The sequence below is a fragment of the Cebidichthys violaceus genome, unplaced genomic scaffold, assembly GCF_023349555.1.
Source record: "Cebidichthys violaceus isolate CVI_PGR_0920_01 unplaced genomic scaffold, fCebVio1.0.p SCAF_23, whole genome shotgun sequence".
Classification (NCBI taxonomy): Eukaryota; Metazoa; Chordata; class Actinopteri; order Perciformes; family Stichaeidae; genus Cebidichthys; species Cebidichthys violaceus.
Genome location: NW_027176406.1, coordinates 6,456,925 through 6,482,234, shown reverse-complemented (window position 1 = coordinate 6,482,234; position 25,310 = coordinate 6,456,925). Strand labels below are relative to the sequence as shown.

The window sequence follows — 25,310 nt, the reverse complement described above, 5'->3', positions numbered from 1 at the left end:
TGTTTAAAACATATGAGGGGAAGTTACAGAAAGCATTGACTGATGGCTTCACTCCCAGTCAAGATGTGTCAGAGTCTCAAAAAGCAGAAGTAATGAGTGAAGAGGTTTTTGTCACAGTGTAAATCACTGTGATACGTACTGGTTAACAGAGTCGTCCCATGTTTTACAGGAATAGACTGCTGAGTCTCCCTCCTCTATGTTGTTTATGATCAAACGATAATCTGATGTTGACTGATGAGTAGATGTGAACTTTGGAGATGAGAAACCAGAGCCATAGCTTGGAGAGCTTGAACCGTGATAAAACCTTAATACAAACTGAGGAACTCCTCCAGGAATCTGTTTATACCAGCGAGCAGCACTGTTAGTAACATTCCCCAGGTTACAGTCCATGGTGGCTGTCTCTCCTCTCCTCACCGTCACAACAGGCTTCTGTGTCACCACCGTCACTCCACTCACACCTGGAAACAACAAGATGACATGGAGTCAAGAGAAACACACAGACTGATGAATCCAACATGAGCTCAAAGCAGCAGTAAGTCAGCCTCCTCACATGTGAGAGCAGTGATGAGAGTGCAGAGGGTCCCCAGCATGTTGTCAGTGTGTGCTGAGAATGGCCTTGTGACTTGGAAAGTGATCTTACTGCTGACAGATTAGAGGGTTTGGAGGATGAGGAGAGGAGGTGCTGGAGGAGCAATTTATTACAACACTGAAACTGAGAGTGACTGACAGGAGGAGGAGCTTTGCTTGAATCTGCATGTGTTGGTCCTTTATCTACTGTTGAAGGAAATATCATTAATTCATCCATTAATGTCAGTGTAGATGAAAACTTAAGTTAACAAAACACAATCATGACATGTTGTCAAAAAAGCCTCCAGTATGAATTTAATTTAATTTTTAATTTCTAATGGATGAGATTCAGTGATGAAAGTTTTTATCATTGTGAATCATTTAGCTGACAAGTTTTTATAAGTCAAGAATAGATATTAACTGCAGTATATAATCTTTGGCTCTGCACACATCAGCATAATTCACAATAAGAGGTAAACTGTGTGTGATTGACAAAATGTTGCATCAGTGTGTTTCCAGTCAGAGACAGTTCCCTCTTATTTTACAGAGAGCTGACACTTGACCTCTTCATTTACATGGAGCTATAAATAAGAAGAGGAGGCCTGCAGGTGCATCCTGGGAAGGAAGGGGGGAGTAGAGAGTTGATGCTTCACTGATAGAGGATGAAAACTCAGTTTCAGATCAGATTTTCATCTAATATTCTCACATCTTAAACGTTTTAATCTGTAAATCTCTCTGTTCTGCTTGTATTGCAAATAAAGTAGAAATAACGATGTAGCTTTCAGTATTAACATATTCATATTCAACTAAGAATTAAACAGAAATAAGTCTGTTATGTGTGCTGGACTAAATGTAATTATCAGTGAACATTGTGAGAAAAAATATATATTGAAGGAAACAACATTTAAATGATCTTGTTATGAGTAAAAATACATTCAATACTTTTTGTTCTCAAAGTTGTCTTTATTTTTTATTGATTGATTTTTGAAATATGCAGCATTGCAAAGCTGATACAACACCTCCACCTAACTGTCACAACATTTACTACAAGCATGCAGACACATTTTGTAACATGTAAAGCTTGTGATGAACAAACAGCACAAAGAGTAAAGAAGCAGATGTTAAACGGTCTTTCTGCTCCTCTACTGTTGGTCAGTGGGACAGTCGGACTTCTTGATGTTTTTCTCTGAAGTCTGGGAGCCCAAAGACACTTTACATGTGTAAACCTTATCCATGTTCCAGTCTGACGTCTGGACGGACAGATAGCTGCTGATGTGGAAAGTCTGGTCAGCTTGTTTAACAGCGGTGCTGGTAGAGATCCCACTGCTCACTGGACTCCCTCCAGACATCCAGGTCACATCTGCAAAAGGCACAGACTGACTGGACAGACAGACCAGAGAGGCTTTGTTGGACTGGAGCTCAGCACTGGATGGAGGGAAGACAGTCAGGACGGGAGGAGAGAGGCTGGAACCTGAAACACAAGGAGGACTTTAATTAATGAACTAGAATCAAATTATTAATAGAAAGCATGACAGTAACAGATTAATTCATTAGTTAAGTTGAAAATATAGCAAACCTGCTAAAGAACTACAGCATTTTAAATGGCAAAAACATTTAGTAATAATCACCTAAATATAAGCAGTGTTCCTTGTTAAAACATCTACAATATGTTACAAACTTTTAAATATTCTGGATGATTTTTAGGCTGGAAACTGTCATAAAGTCCCTTTCTGTATCATATAAAATGGTATTTAAATTCTAATAAAATTATTTGAAATCACAGTGACAAATTAATCTTTAATAGTCGTCACTTTGTTTTTGTGAAGTCTGTAACACCAAAATAAACTAATTTAATTTAAAATAGTCACAATGATATTCAGGTAAAGTTAAAATGAATCCTAAACTTTAGAAGATTAGTAAATCAACATTACAAGAACAGCTTGGTGTTTATGTCACACTGTTAAAATCATCTTGACTAATTATTTCACATAATGATCTATAATGTTAAAATAAATAAGAATATTTTAAATGTTGTACGACTGTAAAAAAGATCCTCAGTCATCAATGAACGTTTGAGTATTTGTCAAATATGTTTTAAATATTATGATCATTTGCAGATCTTTCCTTTGCCTTCAAACTCAAAGCCTGGTATCAAAGCAGTCGTTAAAAAGTCTAAATTTAAATCACCAAACAACATTTTGTACTTTTTAAATAATTACCAAAATATACTTTGATTATTTTCTCTTAATATTTATCAGAAACAGATAATAGATCTAGTTTTATGATCAGATAAAAAGTACTTACTTGTCACAATCAGCTTGGTTCCTTGTCCGAATACCACAGTGATTCAGTTTGTACACATGGCTGTACAAAAACCTCCTGACTCTCTAATGAGGGGAGTGGAACTGAAACATCCTGATGAGACCAACTTTCACTGTCAACATCTCATTCACTTCATCAGTCTGATCTGATTCCTGAACACTGCTGGACTTGTTTCAAACTCTCTCGTCTCTTTAGATGAATTCATTTCATGTCCTTCAATGTTTTGTTCCAGTTTTGCTGATTTGAGTGTTTTTATTTGACTCAGAAATGAAAAAATCTGTAGTGAGTCTCTGATGGAGGTTTTTGTCACAGTGTGAACCACTGTGGTACAGCTGCAGAAGCAGAGTCATCCCATGTCCCACAGTAATACTGAGCAGAGTCTCCTGCCTCTGTCTGCTTTATGATGAACTGGTAATCTATGCTTGATGAGGATTTAGAGTTGAACCGGTCTGAGGAGAATCCTGATCCAAAGTAGAGCGAACTGTCATGATGGTGAAATCTCAGAACATACTGAGGAGCTTCACCAGGAACCTGTTTGTACCAACTGACAGGATTTCCATCATATCTCTGAATGTTGCATTTGAGAACAACCTCTTGTCCTGTAGAAACTGTGTGGACAGCAGGCGTCTGAGTCAGCACTATCACTGCATCAACATCTGTCAACACACAGAGAGAAACAATAAGGTGAAAGGTTTCTGTGTGAAAATGTGTGCTGTAAAATGAATGAGAAGAATATCTTACATGTGAGAGCAGTGATGAGAGTGCAGAGGGTCCCCAGCATGTTGTCAGTGTGTGGTGTAAACGTTCCTTACTGTCCAGCTGAGAGGTGAGCAGGGTCGGAGTGTGAGGAGAAGAGACTCTGAAGCTTATAAAGACACTGAGGAGAGGAGAAGTGGAGGAGGAGGAGCTTAAACCATGAACACAGTTTTCAAATATATAAAACAGGTCTGTGGTTTAATGTCTTATCAGACATGTTTTCTCTTTCAAACTAATCATACAAAGAAAGCCATGGTTTGATATTTGAGCTCAAAATATGGTGTTTCCATTATGTTAAATACAATAAACAGTGTTTAATGTTTTTCTTTAGATATCTTATCTATTTTAGTATACTGTATGTCAAAATATGTTGGGTAATTTCAACTAACAAATCTGCTGCAACTGAAATGAAAAATCACAACCTTCACAATATTGAAATAATATATCATGTTTTTGGAGAGTTTGAGCTTTAACTGTCATGGTCTGGGCTGTGCTCGTCCCCCTAATTAACCGGTGCAGCTTAAAGTACTCTCCTAATCAAGCTCCAGGCTTCATATTCTCCAGCCCTGCACTCATTCTTTGCCAGATCGTTCAGTTCGCAACCAGGAACTAATGCTGTAGCTGAAACTCTAGTGAAACCCTTTGTCTGCCTCAGCCTCAGGTTCTCTGCTCCTCCAGCCTGCTCCCAGCCTGCCGACCATTCCTCCAGCCAGTTCACAACACTCCAGCACCTTGTGTTTTCAAATAAAAGACTGTTTAACCATTTCTGCTCTGCCTCTATTCTGCTCCACAATCAACATGACATTAACACCTTGTTAAGTTCCCTAAGTTATGTTCTCCTTGTTTTCACATTCATGTTATTTTTGGGTTTCCTGTTTTATCTTTATTTTGAATCAACCTTAATGTAATCAAATTCACTCGATTTGTAAACCATTCACAAACTGACTCTTTTAAATGTTTTGTTTGCATCTTGTTCTGTAATCATACAAGTATTTACAGTGTGTATTTTTACATTAATTGTGACAGCTTGAAGTTCACAAAATCACAAACAGTGAAAATATCTAAGTTCATATATAATAAGTATAGTTGTCTCCATGATAAACAACCCTGTTTACAATTCTTTAGTTTCCTGCCATATAAACTGATGATGATTGTTTGTCTTCAACTTCTATCTCAACCAGAACTCAGGCTGAGACAAAGCAGCAGGTGGACAGAAGACGGGAGGATTGACTGATACTGACGGATGTCTGTGTTCTTCATTCTTTATGAACTTCACTCAGAAATGTTATTTATTTTATTTACATTTGTTTCCAGTGAGATATTAATGACTTTGTATAGTGCATTTGCTGTTGTAAACATGACTGTTTCTGCTCTAGAAACAATATTTAGCTAAATCTAAATTATGAATAACTTCTTATTATTTATTTTTATTTATTTGTTTGTGTATGAAATAATAGTCCCTGTCCACCATGAGAAGAAATCAGTAGCAACCGTGACTTTGAGAAATAATGAACTGATATCAAATTTTGAAGTTTTCCAAAATTGGGTGGCATCCTAAATTTAATCTAAAATTAAATGATCTAATTAATGATGTCTTATCGCGGAAGTTGAGTAACATCATTCTATTTATACTAATCTATGGGTTTATAATTCATAATTTCGTTTTTAGTAATGGTTATATATTTTGATATTATTTAAATATGTATTAAATCTGCCACAAGTAATCACGCTACAGTACAAAGATATACAGTTGTGGTCAAAAGTTTACATACACTTGTAAAGAACATAATGTCATGGCTCTCTTGAGTTTCCAGTTATTTCTACAACTCTGATTTTTCTCTGATAGAGTGATTGGAACAGATACTTCTTTGTCACAAAAAACATTCATGAAGTTTGGTTCTTTCATGACTTTATTATGGGTTAACAGAAAAAGTGATCAAATCTGCTGGGTCAAAAATATACATACAGCAGTGCTAATATTTGGTTACATGTCCCTTGGCCATTTTCACTTCAATTAGGCGCTTTTGGTAGCCATCCACAAGCTTCTGGCAAGCTTCTCGTTGAGTCTTTGACCACTCCTCTTGACAGAATTGGTGCAGTTCAGTTAAATTTGATGGCTTTCTGACATGGACTTGTTTCTTCAGCATTGTCCACATGTTCTCAATGGGATTTAAGTCAGGACTTTGGGAAGGCCATTCTAAAACCCTAATTCTAGCCTGATTTAGCCATTCCATTACCACTGTTGATGTGTGTTTGGGGTCATTGTCCTGTTGGAACACCCAACTGCGCCCAAGACCCAACCTTCGGGCTGATGATTTTAGGTTATCTTGAAGAATTTGAAGGTAATCCTCCTTCTTCATGATCCCATTTACTCTCTGTAAAGCACCAGTTCCATTGGCAGCAAAACAGCCCCACAGCATAATACTACCACCACCGTGCTTGACGGTAGGCATGGTGTTCTTGGGGTTAAAGGCCTCACCTTTTCTCCTCCAAACATATTGCTGGGCATTGTGGCCAAACAGCTCGATTTTTGTTTCGTCTGACCACAGAACTTTCCTCCAGAAGGTCTTATCTTTGTCCATGTGATCAGCAGCAAACTTCAGTCGAGCCTTAAGGTGCCGCTTTTGGAGCAAGGGCTTCCTTCTTGCACGGCAGCCTCTCAGTCCATGGAGATGCAAAACACGCTTGACTGTGGACACTGACACCTGTGTTCCAGCAGCTTCTAATTCTTGGCAGATCTGCTTTTTGGTGGTTCTCGGTTGACTCTTCACCCTCCTGACCAATTTTCTCTCAGCAGCAGGTGATAGCTTGCGTTTTCTTCCTGATCGTGGCAGTGACAAAACAGTGCCATGCACTTTATACTTACAAACAATTGTTTGCACTGTTGCTCTTGGGACCTGCAGCTGCTTTGAAATGGCTCCAAGTGACTTTCCTGACTTGTTCAAGTCAATGATTCGCTTTTTCAGATCCATGCTGAGCTCCTTTGACTTTCCCATTGTAGCGTTTGCGGGCGTTTGTATCCAATGAGCCCTATTTAAATGGCCTCAGAGAAGTCACCAGCTGATAATCACTCACAAGAAGTTAAGAGGCCATGCTATGAAGCTCATTTCATTGACACAACTTTCTAAGTCATCAAAATTGCTAATTCATGTTGCTGTATGTATATTTTTGACCCAGCAGATTTTGTCACTTTTTCTGTTAACCCATAATAAAGTCATGAAAGAACCAAACTTCATGAATGTTTTTTGTGACAAAGAAGTATCTGTTCCAATCACTCTATCAGAGAAAAATCAGAGTTGTAGAAATAACTGGAAACTCAAGAGAGCCATGACATTATGTTCTTTACAAGTGTATGTAAACTTTTGACCACAACTGTACATGGACACCAGAGGATTTCTCTCCAGAAGGAAAAATACATTTAGATCATCAAATAAGAAGATATTGCAAACTTCTTACAATTTGAAACAAGTGTGATGAACAGAGAGACACATTCATATTTACTGTAAACAATTATTATTTGAAAACAATGTAAAAGATCATGACTTTACTTGTGTGAACATTCTGCATGTCTAATAGAAAACTAGTACGTTTGAAAATGTATGTTTAAAACATATGAGGGGAAGTTACAGAAAGCATTGACTGATGGCTTCACTCCCAGTCAAGATGTGTCAGAGTCTCAAAAAGCAGAAGTAATGAGTGAAGAGGTTTTTGTCACAATGTAAATCACTGTGATACGTACTGGTTAACAGAGCTGTCCCATGTTTTACAGGAATAGACTGCTGAGTCTCCCTCCTCGATGTTGTTTATGATCAAACGATAATCTGATGTTGACTGATGAGTAGATGTGAACTTTGGAGATGAGAAACCAGAGCCATAGCTTGGAGAGCTGTCGCTGTGATGAAAATATAATACAAACTGAGGAACTCCTCCAGGAATCTGTTTATACCAGCGAGCAGCACTGTTAGTAACAGTCCCCAGGTTACAGTCCATGGTGGCTGTCTCTCCTCTCCTCACCGTCACAACAGGCTTCTGTGTCACCACCGTCACTCCACTCACACCTGGAAACAACAAGATGACATGGAGTCAAGAGAAACACACAGACTGATGAATCCAACATGAGCTCAAAGCAGCAGTAAGTCAGCCTCCTCACATGTGAGAGCAGTGATGAGAGTGCAGAGGGTCCCCAGCATGTTGTCAGTGTGTGCTGAGAATGGCCTTGTGACTTGGAAAGTGATCTTACTGCTGACAGATTAGAGGGTTTGGAGGATGAGGAGAGGAGGTGCTGGAGGAGCAATTTATTACAACACTGAAACTGAGAGTGACTGACAGGAGGAGGAGCTTTGCTTAAATCTGCATGCTTTCACACAGTTGTGTTATTTGTCAGCATTATTATCAGTGTAGGTGATTTCCCCAACCCCTCCCAAAAATATGAGGTCAGGATCTGAAAAGAATTCTAGCAGTTTTGTACTAATACAATCGTGACTTAGTACTGTTCGTATTAATAGGAATGCATGGGATACATCCAATTTTGTAAATATTTTTCTAATATCTCTTTGCTTTAGTATGAGTTTACAAAAAAAACGAGAGTCCCTCTGCTAGATTAAAGCCGTGGCTTTTCCCACGTGTACAACAAAACACATGTAAAAAAGCAATTGATAGCAATTTACAACATCAGTGTGTTTCCAGTCAAGCGCAGGTTTACAGAGAACTGAGACTCAACCTCTTAATTTACATGAAGTTAAATAAAGACAGGAGGCCTGCAGGTGCATCCTGCAGATGAGAGAGTTGAAAAATTAACCCTGACTTCTGCTGAAATCTAGGGTTGCTATTCTTTTTTTCACGTGTGTGTTTTTGTGTACCGTGCCTTTTTTTAAACGATTCAAATTAAGAGTTCCCTCTGTGCCTTTCTAATAGTAATTCAGTGCTGCTCTCTAGTGTGCATTCAAAAGAACAACAACACCTAACTTTGTCATCGGTTGTGCAAACCACCCAAAGTAAAACTAATAAATGTGTAAAAGAATAAAACAAATTCGTGCAAAGAATGCTGTTAATACTATTTGAGTGATTGTATGCAATTACCTCAATCAAGAATGTAAATACATAGATAGATACATTCTCTAAAGTAATAGTATTTGGGAAAAGTTCATTTTTACTTTGGAGCTTGAGAGACCGGTGGTGCTTCGCTACAATCTCACATGACTTTGGCTGCTTTACTGCAAACAACCAGCAGAGGGCCGATAGGAGCGTGTCCGTGAGAGAGGGAATACAATATGGAGAGGTGAGGAGGAGGAATTGTAGGTTTTAATGTAATGTAGCAAATGCAACGTTCACGTTGACTGCATTAGTATGAACATTATTTCTGTCTGAAGAATGGAGAAATATATATTCCAACATCTGGGATCTGAGTCTTTTCTGGGGTCAATTTAAATGAATACAGTTTGCACACATACTGAACGAGCCCATCAGAGTAAATAGTCAAGTGTCACAGAATCAGCATGATTGACAGCAAAAGCAACAGTTGCTTGCACTCAAACATGCACATGTATGCATGCAGCCCCTAAATGTGCGCATACAGTAAACATGTCAAACCTATAGTGTTGGAGTCATTTGCTTTGTATCACCTTCTAAATTTTCACATTTCCAGAGTTGCCGTGACAGTAAACTCTCTTTTTGTTTTGTATCATGTGACGCCTGCCTTTCCTCACCTGTCCACTAGTCACCCCGTTCAGTTCTGCCAGTCACCTGATTCCTACTCAGCTGACACCCAGCATGTCCCCCCTCATACCCCTCCCACTAATTCTTTGAGATAAAACTTACAACAGTGCAAGCGACTTTTTCTGAAGGCGTCATTTGACAGTGACAGAAGAATCTGGGCTCAGCAGACTCTTTAACTGCGCTCCAGAGTCTCAGAAGACCACCATGCTGTCCCACAAGCGCCTGTTTGTGGGCTGGTGTCTCTACGGAGCCTGCAGGTCCTCTGTGTCTTTCGTCGCCTCCTCTTGGAGAGGAGGTGTGATGATGTTGGAGTGCCCATGATTTACTTAAAAACACAGTAAACACACGACACGCACGCGCGCACGCTCACAAGCAGGATTCCTCTGGAAATGGCTGTATCAAGTGTGAGTGAGAAAGCCGGGGCACTATGTCATTTTATTTCAAAATAAAAGTCAAACAGCCTTCTGGTACGTAAATATGATTTTATTTTGAAGGTTGTAAGCAGAAGTGCGTGTATACTTTCTGTCGCTTCACACTGGTGCAAGATGTCGCTCTTTCTTTCTGGACCAAAGCTGAAACCTAAATGCGCATCGCTGACCGACGCATCTTTTAAAAAAAGGGACCAGCTGCGCTCCCCTAAAAACGGCATGTGACATGTAGCGCGGTACAAGGAGCAACCAGAGGTTTATTCTGGAAAGAACATTAATGGGAAATCGTCAAATGTTTGGAGCAGTCAAGCTTTTACAGTGTATACAATTGGTGTAAATAACGGGTGACCGAGTAGGTAGGCTACATCCAACCTGTGCAGAATAGCAGTCAAATTCAAACGGGATCTTGTTGACAAGCACACAGATGTGAAATGAATGTCAACATCTGTCTCCAAATCTCTTCGAGCTGAAGGTGGAGCAGGATTTTCGGGGTGCTCTCTGTGAGGTGTGATGGAATAAAATGCTGCGCATTACCGCTCCTACTACAGGTTACTTGAATCTCTAAAGCAGAGTCAGGAATTTATTCTTGACCTTTTTTTGTGTTTAGGCTTTTGCTGCTTCTGCAACGCGTCAAGGAGGATGGTCTTTGCCCTACATGTGATTGTCATGTCTTCGGCGTTTTTCAATCCCAGTTTCGCCTTCAGCTCCCACTTTGATACAGGTAAGGGTCAAACTGACGAATGGCTTGAATGAGGGCGTTTATCCATTTGCTGCAGACCTGCCAGTGATTTATGTGTCTTCATGATCAAGCTGATTGATGTCTGAATCTGGTGTTTGATGCAAGGCCATACACTGTGTCTTGGTGCTATATATAGTATTTTTAGTCACAGGCAGCTGCATCATTGTCATAGCATCATCATCATCATTACAGTGATTCTAAACATCGCAAGATTAGCTCGGGTATGGATGATTTTCATCCAATCAGTCCCTTACAGCTTGGTTACAAGAGGGTTAAATGTTGTGGCTGCATAGATTCTGCATAGTCCTACACATTCGTCCCTGCAGCGGAGTGTGTACTGTGTGCTATGACCATGTTTTGCAACATTACACAGATGACCTGCTGATGGAGGTGGAGGTGCTTCACTGCTTGAGGTTGCTGTTCTTTGATGCCCGTTTGGATGCAGCGTTAAATCATCCTTCGGGCGTCGGGGTGATGGGAAGGAGAACCCAGGTGCTGCTGCTGCAGTGCTATGGGACCACCGAGCAGGAAGTCATGGCTGTCCTGCATGAGGGCTTGAATTAGAGCAGATTAAATAACTGTGTGAGTGTAAACAGGACTGAGAGACAGTCCCTGAGCTGAGCGCAGTGCGCTGGGCATACAAATGATGGTGAGTCCCGGGGCTCTCAAGTTTCAGGTTCTTATCTGTCCTCCCCAAACCGCACACTCGCAGTGATCCCTCTTTGCCCAATTATTCCACCCACATCTATCTTCTTATGACTCCCCAGTTCTCCTTATTTGCACGTCTGCTCCTCTCTGTTTCCCTCCCTTAAATGTGACACTAAAAGAGGCTTCCATTTCAAGTCAAGTAGGGTATACTATTTACAGGAGGTATGCTATCGCTGTGCATTTGGGAAATTTCTGTTCTTACACTAACATTGTAAGAGATTATTGAAAGAAATAAGAGACAATTTTGACTGTCAACAAACATACAGTTTTATGTAGCAAGACAAGTAATAAGAGGACATGTTTGGAAAGTACCCTTTTACCATCACACTGAGCATTTTTTGATGCAAGACTACAAGAACACAGATTAATAAATCCCCACATCCCTGATATAGGTACGTATACTACATTGATATGACAGGATTTGAAGGATGAAGGATTTGTTCTTAGATAATACCTGACCTGTTCTAATAACTCTGCTCTACTTTAAAATACGCTGCAAGGAGAAACACGGAATGGTTTAGTGTTTTAGGTATTTGGAAAACCATGACAGCAGCACTTCTTGTTGTGGAATGTGTAGTGGGTGCTGAGCTGGCTCTCCCCGGTTCTGTGCAGTGAAATATGATACAAACCTACCAGGGGAATGCGATCTTTTAATTTGAAACAGGATAAATGGTTCCCAACTGAATTATGGGTAAAATGCATGCTAACTGTGGCTCTTCAGGGGCACCTTCGCATTTTATTGTCTTGGTATTGTCTTCCTGGAGGAGACATGCAGTGAAACACTCACATTTTCTCTCTTCAGATCAGACAGCAGCTGAATGGATAGCCTCCGTGACAGGTCAGGGTAGAATCAGCACATGCATTGGGATTGTGTAGTTTTAGGAGGAGGGTGGGGCATGAGTGCGCATGTAGTCTGTATGTAGCTGGAGTAGAAGGCGGGGTCCGGCTCGTCACTCCCCTGTCATAATGATCTACATTTCTCATTAGAGCAGCACCTCACTAATGGTCCTGTTTCTTCCTAGTAATTGCAGTGAGAATCGATGTTGCCTAGGCGACAGAGGGGCGTGTGAGGCGTCCAGCGCTGAGGACAGAGAAATGCTCGAGTCCCTTTAAGGCGAGGGGACGCGCAAGCTCTACTTGCTGAATATGTTGGCTGAGAAGTAGAGTAATAAATCACACGAAGAGTTACAAACACAAAATCCAGCACTTGAACTATAGCACCGCTCAAGCCGCCCTCCACAGCTGCACTTCCTTCCTCCGCCCAGGGCTATGTAAGAACACAGTGTGCTCTACTTCTGCATATACTCACATAAACAGTCACTCATGCGCAAACACACACCGAGACCAGAGGAAAACAACTATGGGGCCATGTCAGTCTTCACGTTGCATGGCATTATATATACCATCAGCAGGGACGGACACACCGTAGCAGGATTTTTGAAAGTTGGCTGTATGTGTGGCATTCTGCACTAGTGACAACTGCAACTTGCACCTGGCTCACCACTGCTTCAGCACCTCGGAGAGCTCTCCCGTCAGGCGAGGCAGCAGATGTGTGTGTGTGTGTGTGTGTGTGTGTGTGTGTGTGTGTGTGTGTGTGCGGTATAGCTATTTTAAAAGCCGGCTGCCTCCTGCGAACAGAATTGATATGCATCGCTTTACTGTCGGGGCAAATAGAAGACGGACTGACCTGGAAGGCAGCACCGTTACACCGACAAGCTGACAATGCAGCAACTGTGGGAGACTGTCTTTCAGCAGTCTCCTCTGGTGCCTGGAGGTGGCAGTGGCAGCTAGTGTGTGCACGTTACGGACGGCGTCTTGGCGTAGACGCAACACACACGTTTTCTGTCACTCACTCACTGAAACTTACAGCACAATGCCTAACGCACATTCCACACGCGGGCAAGCTTTACACGTGCCCTCCGACACACATGGCAACACCCACTGCAGGCTATAACCAAGGTGGTACTGATACCGGAGAGGAAAGGTGTTGAAAATTATGTATTGACTTGCTCTCCGAGCTCCTCCCACTGACTCGGTCAGTACAAGCCAGCCACGGCTTACTATTTGATTATTCATCCCTCCATGTGTATCCAAGCACTTTAGTTACATAAGTCAGCCTCTGGGGGAACTAAAATAAGAATGAAGTGGATATAAGCAGTTAAGGGGCACCATCCACAGTATGTTTCCTATGTGCTCTCTGTGTGATGATGAGGGGGTTGTTGGTTTTCTTGGTGTCATACTCATTGAAGGCTGTGGGTGTGTGTGTGTGTGTGTGTGTGTGTGCAATTGCATAGTTAATGGGTTTCATGCAGTATTAAATTCATCACTAAGTATAATGTCTTGTTGAATTTAAATGCTAGAGCACTCTGAGAGCCATTTAGCAACACTTTCACATAGTTGCTATTATAAAACAGGTGTGGTGGACTGATTTTAGGGATGTTTTATGATGACAGGAGGGGAAAGCAGGCGCAGGTGTGTTTCTTGTGTTCAAAAGGACCGCTTCAAATTGGTTGGACAGGTGGGAGACATTCGGGTGAAAAGTGTGACTGCGTGAATTCACTGCATGTGAATCAGAGGGGGAGTATGTGCTTAACAATAGCAACATCAAGACGGAAGATCATGGGAGGAAAAAGGAGTGCATGTCAGCCAGCATATCTCACACAAACCTGTTTTGTCTCAGGTTTGTTTTTCTTCACACAGGAACGGGCGCACACATCTCCACACAAATATATACACACACTGCCTTTGTTTGCATCATGGGACTCGGGGGCTGAAATGTCATTCCTAGTACATATTTCTATGTCTGCATATGGTTTGCACATGCATCTAATTTGTGTTTATCAGCCAGAGGCCAAGCACACGCGGGGCACAATCACTCCTTCCTGGACTGTGTTTGCACTGCAGAGCTGTGTTCTGTCAAGTCTGTGTGCAGATGCTTTTTGTCACATTGATGACATTATGTACAGGTAGCATTCTTTCAGCCTATAATGTCTTTATGTAATTTAGATTGCTGCTAAGTCACTATCAAAACAATCACTGAACATTTTAAGAAGAGTTCAAACTAATTGTTGTTAAATGAGGAGTTTAGAGCTTACATTAAATACAATTTATTGTCTGGTCATGTTGGTGAGGAATTGGTGAGGAAATTCTCCAACCGCAACCATTTCTCTTTCAGTGTTAAATTAATTGTGGTGACTATTTCAAAACATTGATTGCACCCATCTCATGGGATTGTCGGAGCTGGTCCTCGTCTTCTATTTCCTGTAAACTGTGTTGCTTCCTGTTGAGAATTCTCAGTCAGGTTTCCCTCCTCTACTTGACCCAAGAGGATAAACATATTTTTCAGTCTGTTCATTCATTCAGCTGTGTGTTTTCCAGCGTGATAAACTGTGAGCAGCTTTTGTCCTATTTGTGCAGAAGGAACAGTCACTCTGATTCATTTTGTGCTGTATAATAATCTTCCAAATTCAGTCATTCATTCATTTCCCTCAAAATTTGACTCAACAGCCCACGCTGCAAAATGCAGAGTAGAGGCCGGTCTCCTCTGCAATGATATACATGAATTAATTGTGTCTCAAATAGATGAATTATTGATGTTAAATATTACAATGCCCCGGTCGTGCAGTCAGTCGATCTGTGCAATTAACTAAAAAAGTGACAGAGACAGAGAAGATATTCAGACCCTTTCTTTCCAGCAGTGTGCCCTTGCCCGGGCTGTCAGGGGACGGACATGACAGGCCTGTAATGCTGATCCATGGTGGTCCTCCTGGGCTCTCACTCCCAGTTAATGACAGTTATCATGGCTCTCTGCAGGGCCAGCGCATCCCTCTGCTATCTGCAGCCATAGAGCATGACTAGAGAACGGCAGAGAGGAAGTAAATGGATGGAGGGTACAGGACCCTGCCATTAGTCGTGTCATGCTGTTCCTTTTGCTGCCAATTGGAGACTGACATGTGTCCACATGTGTGCTTCCTCCTCTCCACCTCTGTATGTTCAGCCCTCCCTCATCACAGTCTGATGCTTCTTGCTCTGCACTTCTCTCCCATTTAAAAAATGGGAGAGAAGTCCTAACACATGATCCCTCCTCACTTCATGCAGCCTGTAACAGAGGCTTGGTGTCCGACGTCTTTCTTTCTGGGAAGCGGTGCACAGCTCACTTCTCCTTCAATGCAGCCCCACAAGCTTATCAAGCTTATCCAGTGGAGAAAAAAGAGGAGGACTAACTCCAGCCACTTTGCATCCCTAGATGCTGATACATATAGAACAAGTCTTTTAAAACAGGTGCTCAAGTTACATCTTCACACCAAAGATGAACTAACCACTTGAGCCAACAACTGAGCCGTCACGATTGTCCTTATGCATTTTATTTACACATGCACAAGAGCAGTGGTGAATCAATATATAGCTTGAGCTTAACTAAAGGACGGCAGCTTTCTGTCAATTACCTCAAACTGGAATTCTTATTCAGCTGTAAGGCAATTGCTTTTTGTTGTATAGGCTGCACTTCTCATCCAGCAGCTTCCAGTCAAATATCATTACTGAAGTTTTCCGCATGTTGATTTTATGTACTGTATGTAAATTCCTTGGCTCTGCTCCTGCTGCTCTCTGACGACCTGTAAATCTAAACCTAAAGGTCACTCTTCTCTCCTGTCTCTATCTATCCTGTCTGCTGTATCCATGCACTTCCACACCCTTCTTCCTACATCGGTTTTGCTTGTGTTTTTGTTGGAAGTCACTTGGTGCAGGGCAGATGGAGGAGCTTGTTTGCCCCTGCAGCACTGTCCTGAATTTAAACGCATGCTCAGAGAGATGCCGGGCTGTATCTGCTCTCGTTCTGTGCGCTGTATTTACCCATTAGGAAGCACTGAGGGGAGGTGGAAGGGCAATAAAGTGGGTAAATAATGGCAGCAGCTTGCCTCCTGTTGCGTACGGTAGCCTACACAGACTAAAACGTTTTGCAGTTCATGCAGCTTGGTCATGTTTCTAAGTCAACGTGGACTTCATAACAGACACAAAGCTCGGTCTGTGGCCTCTGACCACACATCAAATTGAGACTTTTACGTAACGTAATAGCTGCATAATGTATGTATCTATTTGTATCCAGTCTATTGAATACTAACTGCAGTTGAAACTGTATCTTACCCTCTTCTTCTCCCCCTTCTTTGTCTCCCCCCTCATTCCTTCTCAAGACAATTTGATTGCAGTGGTGTGTAGTTTGGCTTACTGCCCACCCTGCACCACTGTCAGTACTTGGTCTCATGGTCAAAAAACATTCATGCGTGCATAGCAACCACACAAAAACTGAAACGGGATAGATTGCTGATAGGAGATGAGAACTCACAGAGAGAGAGACACTTCGGCACTTCTGTGTCAAAAGCATACAATATTATCTGTGGTGTGTTCGAGCTCCTCTTCATGGACTCGGGTTTGCTGCTTTCAGGAGCAGAAACAGCAGCCCGTTGCACTCAGTTACCAGGGAAACTCCAAAGTTATGCTATGCAGCCCAGTTCAAAGACCCTGACTGGGTTTTTCTGTGTGGGTTCATATTCTTATGCTTGTATGTGAATACGAACTCATGGCTCGGCCCTGGCCTTGATACGAGTGTGGGAGGCATTTTAATACGACTCCCTCTTTTCTCTCTTCAGTCTTCCTTGCTCTGTTCGTCCTCTCTACCTCTCCTACACGTGTCCATTTGGAACAGATTTGTTGAATGCATGATGAGCACTATCATGTATACCAGGTAGTAGATATCTTAGCCGCTGTAGACCTTACGTTCGGTTGCTTCAGCAGCGGCACAGCAACAGAAAGCCCTACCTCGCTGGTGCATGCTTTATTTATGATATACCATGAAAGGCTCAGTGTGCTTAACACACTACATTGTCATCTCGTACATACATGCATGAACTAGGGATGCATCGGTACCACTTTTACTCGGGCAAGTACAAGTTCTTACATTTGAGTACTTGCGGATACCTACTACCGATATGAGTACTTGATAATACAATACCATTACAGTTCTAACAATGACTTTGAAATCTTGTTTTATTTTCATCAGATGTTCCTCACTTGACTGTTACAAATAAAAAATACAACATGATGTTGTTGCTGACGTTTTAACATTCAAGATTGTATTTTCCTGAAGTTCTTTGCAATAGGGATGTTAATAATTAATTGTTTAACCGTGCTATTAGTCAAACAGTTAAAAAGAAATGCAGCAAATCTCAGAGGTGTAGCTTGTCATATAAAGGAGAATACTTAAAGGTCAGTCGACCGTAAATTCGAGGCTAACCCTATTCACTTTAATTACCAGCTGGCTGACAAGCGAGACACTGATGCGTAACTTGGGTCTGCTCACGAGTTTTGAGGAGTTGTGGCATTTATTCACTGACAAATAAGCTGTACGCACACTGCACTGTGACGTCCACAGCTATAACACTACTGATAACTTCATACTCATGATCACACACACACTCACTCTCTCTCTCTCTCTCTCTCTCTCTCTCTCTCTCTCTCTCTCTCTCTCTCTCTCTCTCGACCCAACCCAACCCAACCCAACACTCACTAACATTATGCCGGGCAGACACACTAGCTAAACTGATTGATGCGGTGAAGACTTAAGTGGTTGCATGTGTCCACGAAAATGCATGGGACATTGTGGCTGCTAACTCTCCTGCACTGGTGAAGTGGAGAGTGGTTTTGATGGATTTAACCTGTTTGTGAATGGGGTTATTGTTGCAGCCGGTCTCCTTATTAGGTTCAACTGACAAGAGGTTAACGTCACGTTGCCGTAGTGGTATGAGGTGTGGTTGTAGCAGAGAAGTTTTACGAGTACATGAGGACGGTATCGGACCTGATAACTGATGCTGGTAATTGTATCAGTGCATCCCGGGCATGAACACACACCCCGTTGAATTTGATTATTCCTGAGATTTCATGTTCCTCCTTGGGCATGTCTATATTTCTCTCTCACCGTTTAGCCCTCTCTGTCGTTGTGTGTGGTATTTCAGCAGGAGACGCTAATACAATTTATGGCTATTATTTAGTCGAATGTTTAAAAACATGCATTATCAGCTCTTGCTCTGTGACTATGAAGGACACACTAATCTTTGCTGGTGACTTGAAATGTGCATCCGTCTACTTGGCAGGGTATTACATTGCGTGGCTAAATCTGACAGTACAAGCAGCACAAGCAAGGGTAACTAAGTGGGTAAAGGCAAATAATAGAACAGTCTGGTAAGTTCTGAAAATTACATTCCACCTTTAAAACCAGAAAAAAACATTTATGCCATATTATAATATCACAATATTGACATAATATTGATATATTGCCCAGCCCTATAGTCACAGGTCAGTGGAGTGAAACCGATCTGGAGGGGGAGTGCAAAGTCATGCTCAATGAAGCAAGACTCTAATTGATAAGTCTCACTTTTGGGAAATAAAAAAAGCAACAGCGTTGGGCTCCTCTTTCATTCATTCACCCTCCTTACACCCACACCTGTCTTCCTCCCTCCATCCCTCTGCGTCCTCCTCATGGTCGGCCTGAATTGTGAGAGGTGGCTTGGTGCCTCTATTGCTCTCTTCCGTTTGTCAGGACAAGGCTCATCTTCCTCCAGTCTTGAACACAGCTTTTTAATAAAGCCACTTTGAGCCTGGCTTTAAGTGCTTTATTTTCATTTCGCTGTGCAGCTGGTGAAATAATGTGTGCTTCTCAAATATTTATGTAGAACCCTGGGTCGTCGCTCACAGTTCTTCAGAGAATGAGAGATGAATTCTTCAAATCTCGCACTTATGAAAATAGTGCCAGCGATTTCCTCTTGAGGACAATATTAGACTTCCCGGTGACATTCTGGTGTGCTGTAGTTAAACCACATGCAAAATATAAATTATATAAGTCCAGCTGCCAAACCGTAGGTATACAAACAATTGTGGGAACATTATGATTCTATTTTCTATTCATCAATTTTTAAACTGTTTGTTCTGATCATGGTGGGGAAAGGATGAAGCAAAATCGTCATTTGCAACTCTCTCCAAATCTTTAGGGGGATTCCCCAACCTCTGTCTGCCCTGAAGACTTCACTCAGCCATTTATGCACTTGTAAATACTTGTAAGGTACTGACAAGGTACTTGTACACCCTTGATTCAAAGAAGCAGTGGCCTGAGGTAAGATTACTGGGAAACACTTTGTCTCAGCTGCTTCTATTGGTATTTACTACCCAAAGCATATGGCTGTTGGTGAGGGTTGAAAAGAAGGTTGACCAATAGTCTCACTGGTACTTGAAACAACACACTCCACCAATACAGCTCCTCACGTTGTTTTAACACAAGAGTGTTTTCAATCTGAACCCCCGCTTAGAGATACTTAAGCTTGATAGCCTGTCTGGTAGAATCTCAAATAAAAGAGCTAGTGAGGTATATTATTGTCAGGGCCCTATGTACATATGGATCTTATTCATTGAAACACATCTCTTGCTCAAAATGTAGAAGGACTAATGGCCCCCTGTTACTACTTTACAGGAAACGGTAGATGTGGATTGCCAATTTCCAGGATTCCTCCATTTTCAGTAAAAGAGTAAAAGGTTGGTCCACTGCTCAGCGCCTGTGTTCACCATCTGCTTCATCAGTGCCTGTAGTAGAGGCTTGACAGTTGCCAGTTACCTCAACTTCAGGCTAGCTGGCTTTTAAAGGTATACAGCTTATCAAGATGAATGAGGTTTTGTGGTGCGGACGGACCAACCAAGGAGAAAGTGGACGAGATCGTACACCTCCTACCTCAAGGTTAAAAGTTGCATGTTGTTGCTATTAAAACTGAATATGAAGTGATGTGTTTTTTTTAAAGGAGAGGTGTGTAATAATGACATAAAACTGTCAAAGAAAAACAGAAAACGGAGCAATCGATCTGCCCCAGGGCTTGCACATCCTGACAGCAGACCTAACACGTATTGTTCTTGTAATCCTTGAGTCACCCCTCCCTCATATTCACCATGTGTCCTCACTGCTTCTGGCACCATCTGTGTGCTTCCTCACATCCATTCATCCAAAAGTTCAACAATACCCCCAAGGTTACTCATGTGCAGCATATTGCCTAAAAATGCTTTTGAAGTTCCATTAAATGGCTCAATAGTTCTGTGTAAAGTGCTTCATATCCTTTGGAAATTAGGCTGGTAATTTAGCTGTATCGTGGCAGAGAAGAAGAAAGCATTTTAATAATATTTGGTTTTGATTCTTAGATGTGAATATCTATCCCTGTTTACCCTATCAGCCTCAACACAATGTGTCCTGTCACCACCCACTCAGGCTTTGTGTTGTGGTATGTGGTGGATCCAGAAAGGGTACTGCTTGGGTTAGCTTTTCCTTCTTTTCCTCTTCAGAGACTATCACATACAGACACACACACACACACACACACACACACACACACACACACACACACACTGTCACAGCATATTACAGGAATCTATCTTCCAACAGTGGGGAAACAAAGAGGGGGCAAGAGGTTTACCGCATCGTAAATGGCAATCAACTAATACGTGTTGGCCTGCAAGGTTGTTACCATGGTGATGGGTTGGTGGGTCAGTGCCCAAACACACATATGGTGTAGTTCTAAAACCAGGCTTCAAGTAGGAACCTACATGCGTTATGCCTGTCTGTTTTCATTTTCTACCAATGTGTGTGCATGTCTGCGTGTGCTTTGTGGCCGTGACCTCAGGTCAAGCTTTGGTTGGAGCAGTACTGTTTCAGCCACAGGAGCTGTCAGGTCTGGAACAGCCTGTTCCCCACAGCCAAATGGGTCAGGACCGCTGAGTCTCTGGAAAAGTATGCGCGCGCACACACACACACACACACACACACACACACACACACACACACGTATCACACACCACAACCCCTAGTGGATACAGTGGACACAGGAGTGCCATGCTTGTGTTGTGTCCTCACAAGGATTGAGAAATAAAGGGAATCCTGTAGTGAGGGCATATGCATGTCCTCTTCTTTAATCAGAATGAGAATCAGAATCAGCTTTATTTGCCATGTGTGCGTACGCATTCATGGAATTTGACTCCGGTATATATATATATATATATATATATAAATATATATATATATATATATATATATATATATATACATACACACATGTGAACATAAACATATAAACAACAATAGCAATAGAATTGAGGTGATAGTGCAAGTGGTGGTAATAGTGCAAACAGAGGTAGTAGTGCAGTATGACTTATTTATTGTTCATCAGAGTGACGGCCAGTGGAAAGAAGCTGTTCCTGTGTCTGATGGTTTTGGCGTGCAGTGCTCCATAGCGCCTACCAGAGGGGAGGAGTTGGAACAGCTTGTGTCCAGGGTGTGAAGGGTCTGCAGTGATCTTTCCAGCCCGTTTCCTGACTCTGGAGGTGTACAAGTCCAGGATGGGGGGCAGGCTGGATCCAATTATTCTCTCTGCAGACCTGACAATCCGTTGTAGTCTGTTTCTGTTCTGTTTGGTGGCCGATCCAAACCACACAGAGATGGAAGCCTTTAACAGGCTGTGATGGATAGATATACAACAACAGCACATATAGAAAGGGAGTAAACATGGCATCCACATGAGTAACTGCAGGTCTGGTACAGGGGCATTTTAAAAGTAGACATCTTGGTGTACTGACAGATGGGCGAGTTCTGCCAGATTGCTGTGGTTGGCTAGTTAGGTTTACTTATGGGTATAGTGCCTCCAATGATAGTTTTTTTTCAAGAATACATGTTGCGAGGAAAAACATTTAATGAGAACTCGATTCAGAAATGAGGTTGATATAAACATGGGAAAATAAGAAATAATGAATTTGCTGTCAATAAAAAGAGAAAGATCTTTGCCAGGAATTTCTGACCACCAAAACATTTCTTGTGATGTGTGTGAGCTTAATTTCGGGACCTAACCATAAAGAATGCAACATTATATAAAATAACCGTAACGTCTAAATCATTTCTCAACCAAATCATCACATCAGCTAGTTGTATAATGTCTTCTGGATGTGTCTGGAGGGAGCTGTCAAAAGTTTGAGAAAATAACCCTGATGATGTCATAGTCATGTCACCATGGTTATTTAACATCGGCCACTTTTTACACAAAGCCTGTGTTTCAAACTGCGGGTTTGAAGTTCGAAAGATATGGACATTTACCAGATGGCAACCTCCGGGTCGGAAAAGCAAAGCCGATGCGGAAGCGCCTTAAACTCTAATGGTCATCAGGAGCGACTCCTCTGGTTGCAAAAAGAAGTGTGATTGTATAGAAGTCTATAAAAAAATGACGGTCAAAAACCCAAACTGAAGGCTTAAAAACCACGTTCCACAACTAATGGGTGACGTCACGCTGACTACGTCTACTTCTTATATACAGTATAGTCTATCTATGGCATTTACCTTGCCAGGAGAATCCAATGAAAGATGTTATTGAAGTGCATTGTGGGATTTTTGAAGATTGAACCATTCGTTCTATTGATGCTACATTTGAGCTGTCTTCATTGCTCCCAGTATTGTGCTGATGCTGGCAGTGGCAGTAGGTAATGTAATAGAATAACCTTTGAGTGTTCAATATGTTATTGATTGAGGTTGAGTCCCTCAACCATTAGTTGTTGGAATGATACAGAGATGTACAAATGTTTGGTTAAAGATTAATGCAGTGGGCCTTAATATGGATAAATGGTCATGTAGATACGGAGTGTTTTCCACAAAACAATTCAGATTAATTATGAAATTTAAAACTATAAAACTTTAAAGGATAGGATCTTCTCTTTCATCGGTCCAAGCTGAAGATTTAAAAATGTTAATCAGACTTTATGAATGTCCTCAGCTTCTACAGGCTAAAAGAAAAATGGACACGTGTGTGCTGCACAGACAGTATGCACGCAAGTGAATAATAAGTACACACGCAGAGAAATAAGTACGCACACACACACAAACAATAAGCGTGTGTGTACTCTCTGTTTGCCGGTCACAGACGCACACAAAACATTTCTTTGGTACACTGAGGATGGCTTTTTCAAAATGCTGCGCACTCAAACATAACTACTCATTGTGTACTGGGATTTAATAGCATTGTGTGCATTGCTCTGGAAAAAAGTTGCTCCAATTAAATAAATTATGGGTTGTATTTTGAATCGTTGCTGTGAGGGCGATTTTACAGGGCATTTCAGAAAACAAAAAGCAGATTATAGAGTCACAGTAAGCATTTTCATTCATTAGTTGTTTACACTGAGACAGAATGAGCCACTACACCTTCTCTGCCGCTGCTTTATTAAATTATTATCCAGAGGGAGTCATTGTGTTTGTGGGTGGAACGGAACCCTTTGCCTCGATGACTCAGAGTGCATAGTGACTACTGTAATTAAGCCACAGGAACCTGATTTCCATTCAGTCACAGATTCTAGCAGTGGATAGGCAGCAGAAGAGAATGCTAATTATGAGTTGCGTGCATCTTTCTGTGCTGCAAATTAAACGGTCACAAATCACCTGTGTGTATACCAATCACCTTCATCTCTATTTAGTTTTTAATTTCCTCTGTGACTGCAGTTTGCCATCTGATCTCTGAACAGCTCCACCCTGTTAACACTGGCATTATCCTCCCATGTTGCAGATGGTGCTCCGCTGAGCGAGCTGTCGTGGCCTTCATCCTTGGCGGTGGTAGCCGTCTCGTTCTCTGGCCTCTTCACCTTCGTCTTCCTCATGCTGGCCTGCCTCTGCTGCAAGAAGGGCGACATCGGCTTCAAGGTGAGCTCACTGCTGCCCCCTGCTGGAAGAAATGAGGAGAGCACCAACTGTGTGAGTGCACAATGGAGGGGAATCCTGATCAGTGATTTACATACAGGAACTAATAATGTATCAAATGTGTATTACTAGTACTAACACACACTGTACAAACATGAGAAAAGCATCCTAAAACCTTAAATACATTTTAATAAACTGCCATTCAACCTCTTTAATGTGCCATTAAGTAAAGGCTGAATTGAGGTTGAAATTTAGGGCAGCATCAACATTTTGACTTGTCACAGTAGGAAATGCACAGGTGTAAATAATGAAATTAATGATGGCTGAATTCCATTTAGCTGCTTTGATTTCAGGTTCCTAGTATTATGCATGCTGGCTCACTGTCACTGGAGCACTTGAAAAGATCAGAGCCATCATTAGTGTTATTAGTGACACCTGTGCTTTCCTGCAATGGCACGTCCAAATGTCTGCTGTGAAAATGTCCCAATTGATTTCAGCTTTAATTTAATCGTGGCAAGTTGAGTGCCAATTTAAAAAAAACCCAACAACACTTGGTACAGTGTTAATATTTTAAGTTAGAGCTCATTCTCAGGAGATGGAAAGATCATGATCGATACAACTCCCTAACCTGCATGTATTGTTAATGCTAAAGTCTTTTGCTGAGGATTAATGCCTCATTGTTTGCAAGTGATGCAACCAGGAAAGTACCCTTACCGAATCTCTGTGTTGCCTTCAGCTGTCAGCATGACTCAGCCATGCTGTGTCAAACATCAGCGCTGAACTGCGAGGCTGAGGGCTAATGAAGACTGACACAGGCAGGGGGCATGTGGAGTGGGAGAGGCAGGAGAAACCTTAGAGTCGCTGTACTGCCTTCTCCTTGTCTCTACAAGTTTTCTCATTAACTTGCTGCTCCTATTATAGCACTGGCATCAAAACATATTTTGAATTTTAGTCGTGCAAATTAATGTTCAACTATTTTAGGTGGAGAGGGATAAATTACAGCCCCGACTGAACAGCCTTTGGTTAAGATCACTAACGCAAATCATTTGCCAATTTGAATTCTCAATATTGTCACCTAATTCCGTGAATGATTTATGGGGCTAGGAATCGAGGGGATGAAATCCATATTTACCTTTTTGTTGTTGATTGGAGAGGACAGGAGAGGATGAGAGCAGAGCAGCTTGTTTCTTGTTTATGTATGCGGTGAGTCAGGTCTGTGCTTCAGCATTCACACTGAACAGCCTGTGGTAGGTAGACGCTGCAGGGATGATAGTGTCACTAATGAGCACAGCACAGAGATGCACCATTATTAACTTCTGGACTT

At 41.7% G+C, this 25,310-nt stretch overlaps 2 protein-coding genes across 2 annotated transcripts in view; one reads left to right on the top strand and one right to left on the bottom strand.

The window, feature by feature from the left end:
- Positions 1–1,530: 1,530 nt before the first annotated feature.
- On the bottom strand, positions 1,531–7,924 carry LOC137878645 (immunoglobulin lambda-1 light chain-like). The gene is made up of 4 exons (XM_068719021.1): positions 7,796–7,924; positions 7,381–7,703; positions 2,872–2,905; positions 1,531–2,038 (listed from the first exon to the last, which is right to left on the bottom strand). Exons 1-4 carry the CDS (start codon positions 7,833–7,835, stop codon positions 1,710–1,712), a joined length of 726 nt encoding a protein of 241 aa, XP_068575122.1. The 5' UTR covers positions 7,836–7,924; the 3' UTR covers positions 1,531–1,709.
- A 1,982-nt stretch (positions 7,925–9,906) lies between these two features.
- LOC137878567 (serine/threonine-protein kinase LMTK1-like) overlaps positions 9,907–25,310 on the top strand; it is a 31,660-nt gene continuing 16,256 nt past the window's right edge. Inside the window, exons 1-3 of the mRNA XM_068718910.1 lie at positions 9,907–10,293; positions 10,396–10,509; positions 23,856–23,989. Of these exons, the coding sequence (XP_068575011.1) occupies positions 10,428–10,509; positions 23,856–23,989 (216 nt within the window). The 5' untranslated portion in view covers positions 9,907–10,293; positions 10,396–10,427. The remainder of the gene's footprint in view (positions 10,294–10,395; positions 10,510–23,855; positions 23,990–25,310) is intronic.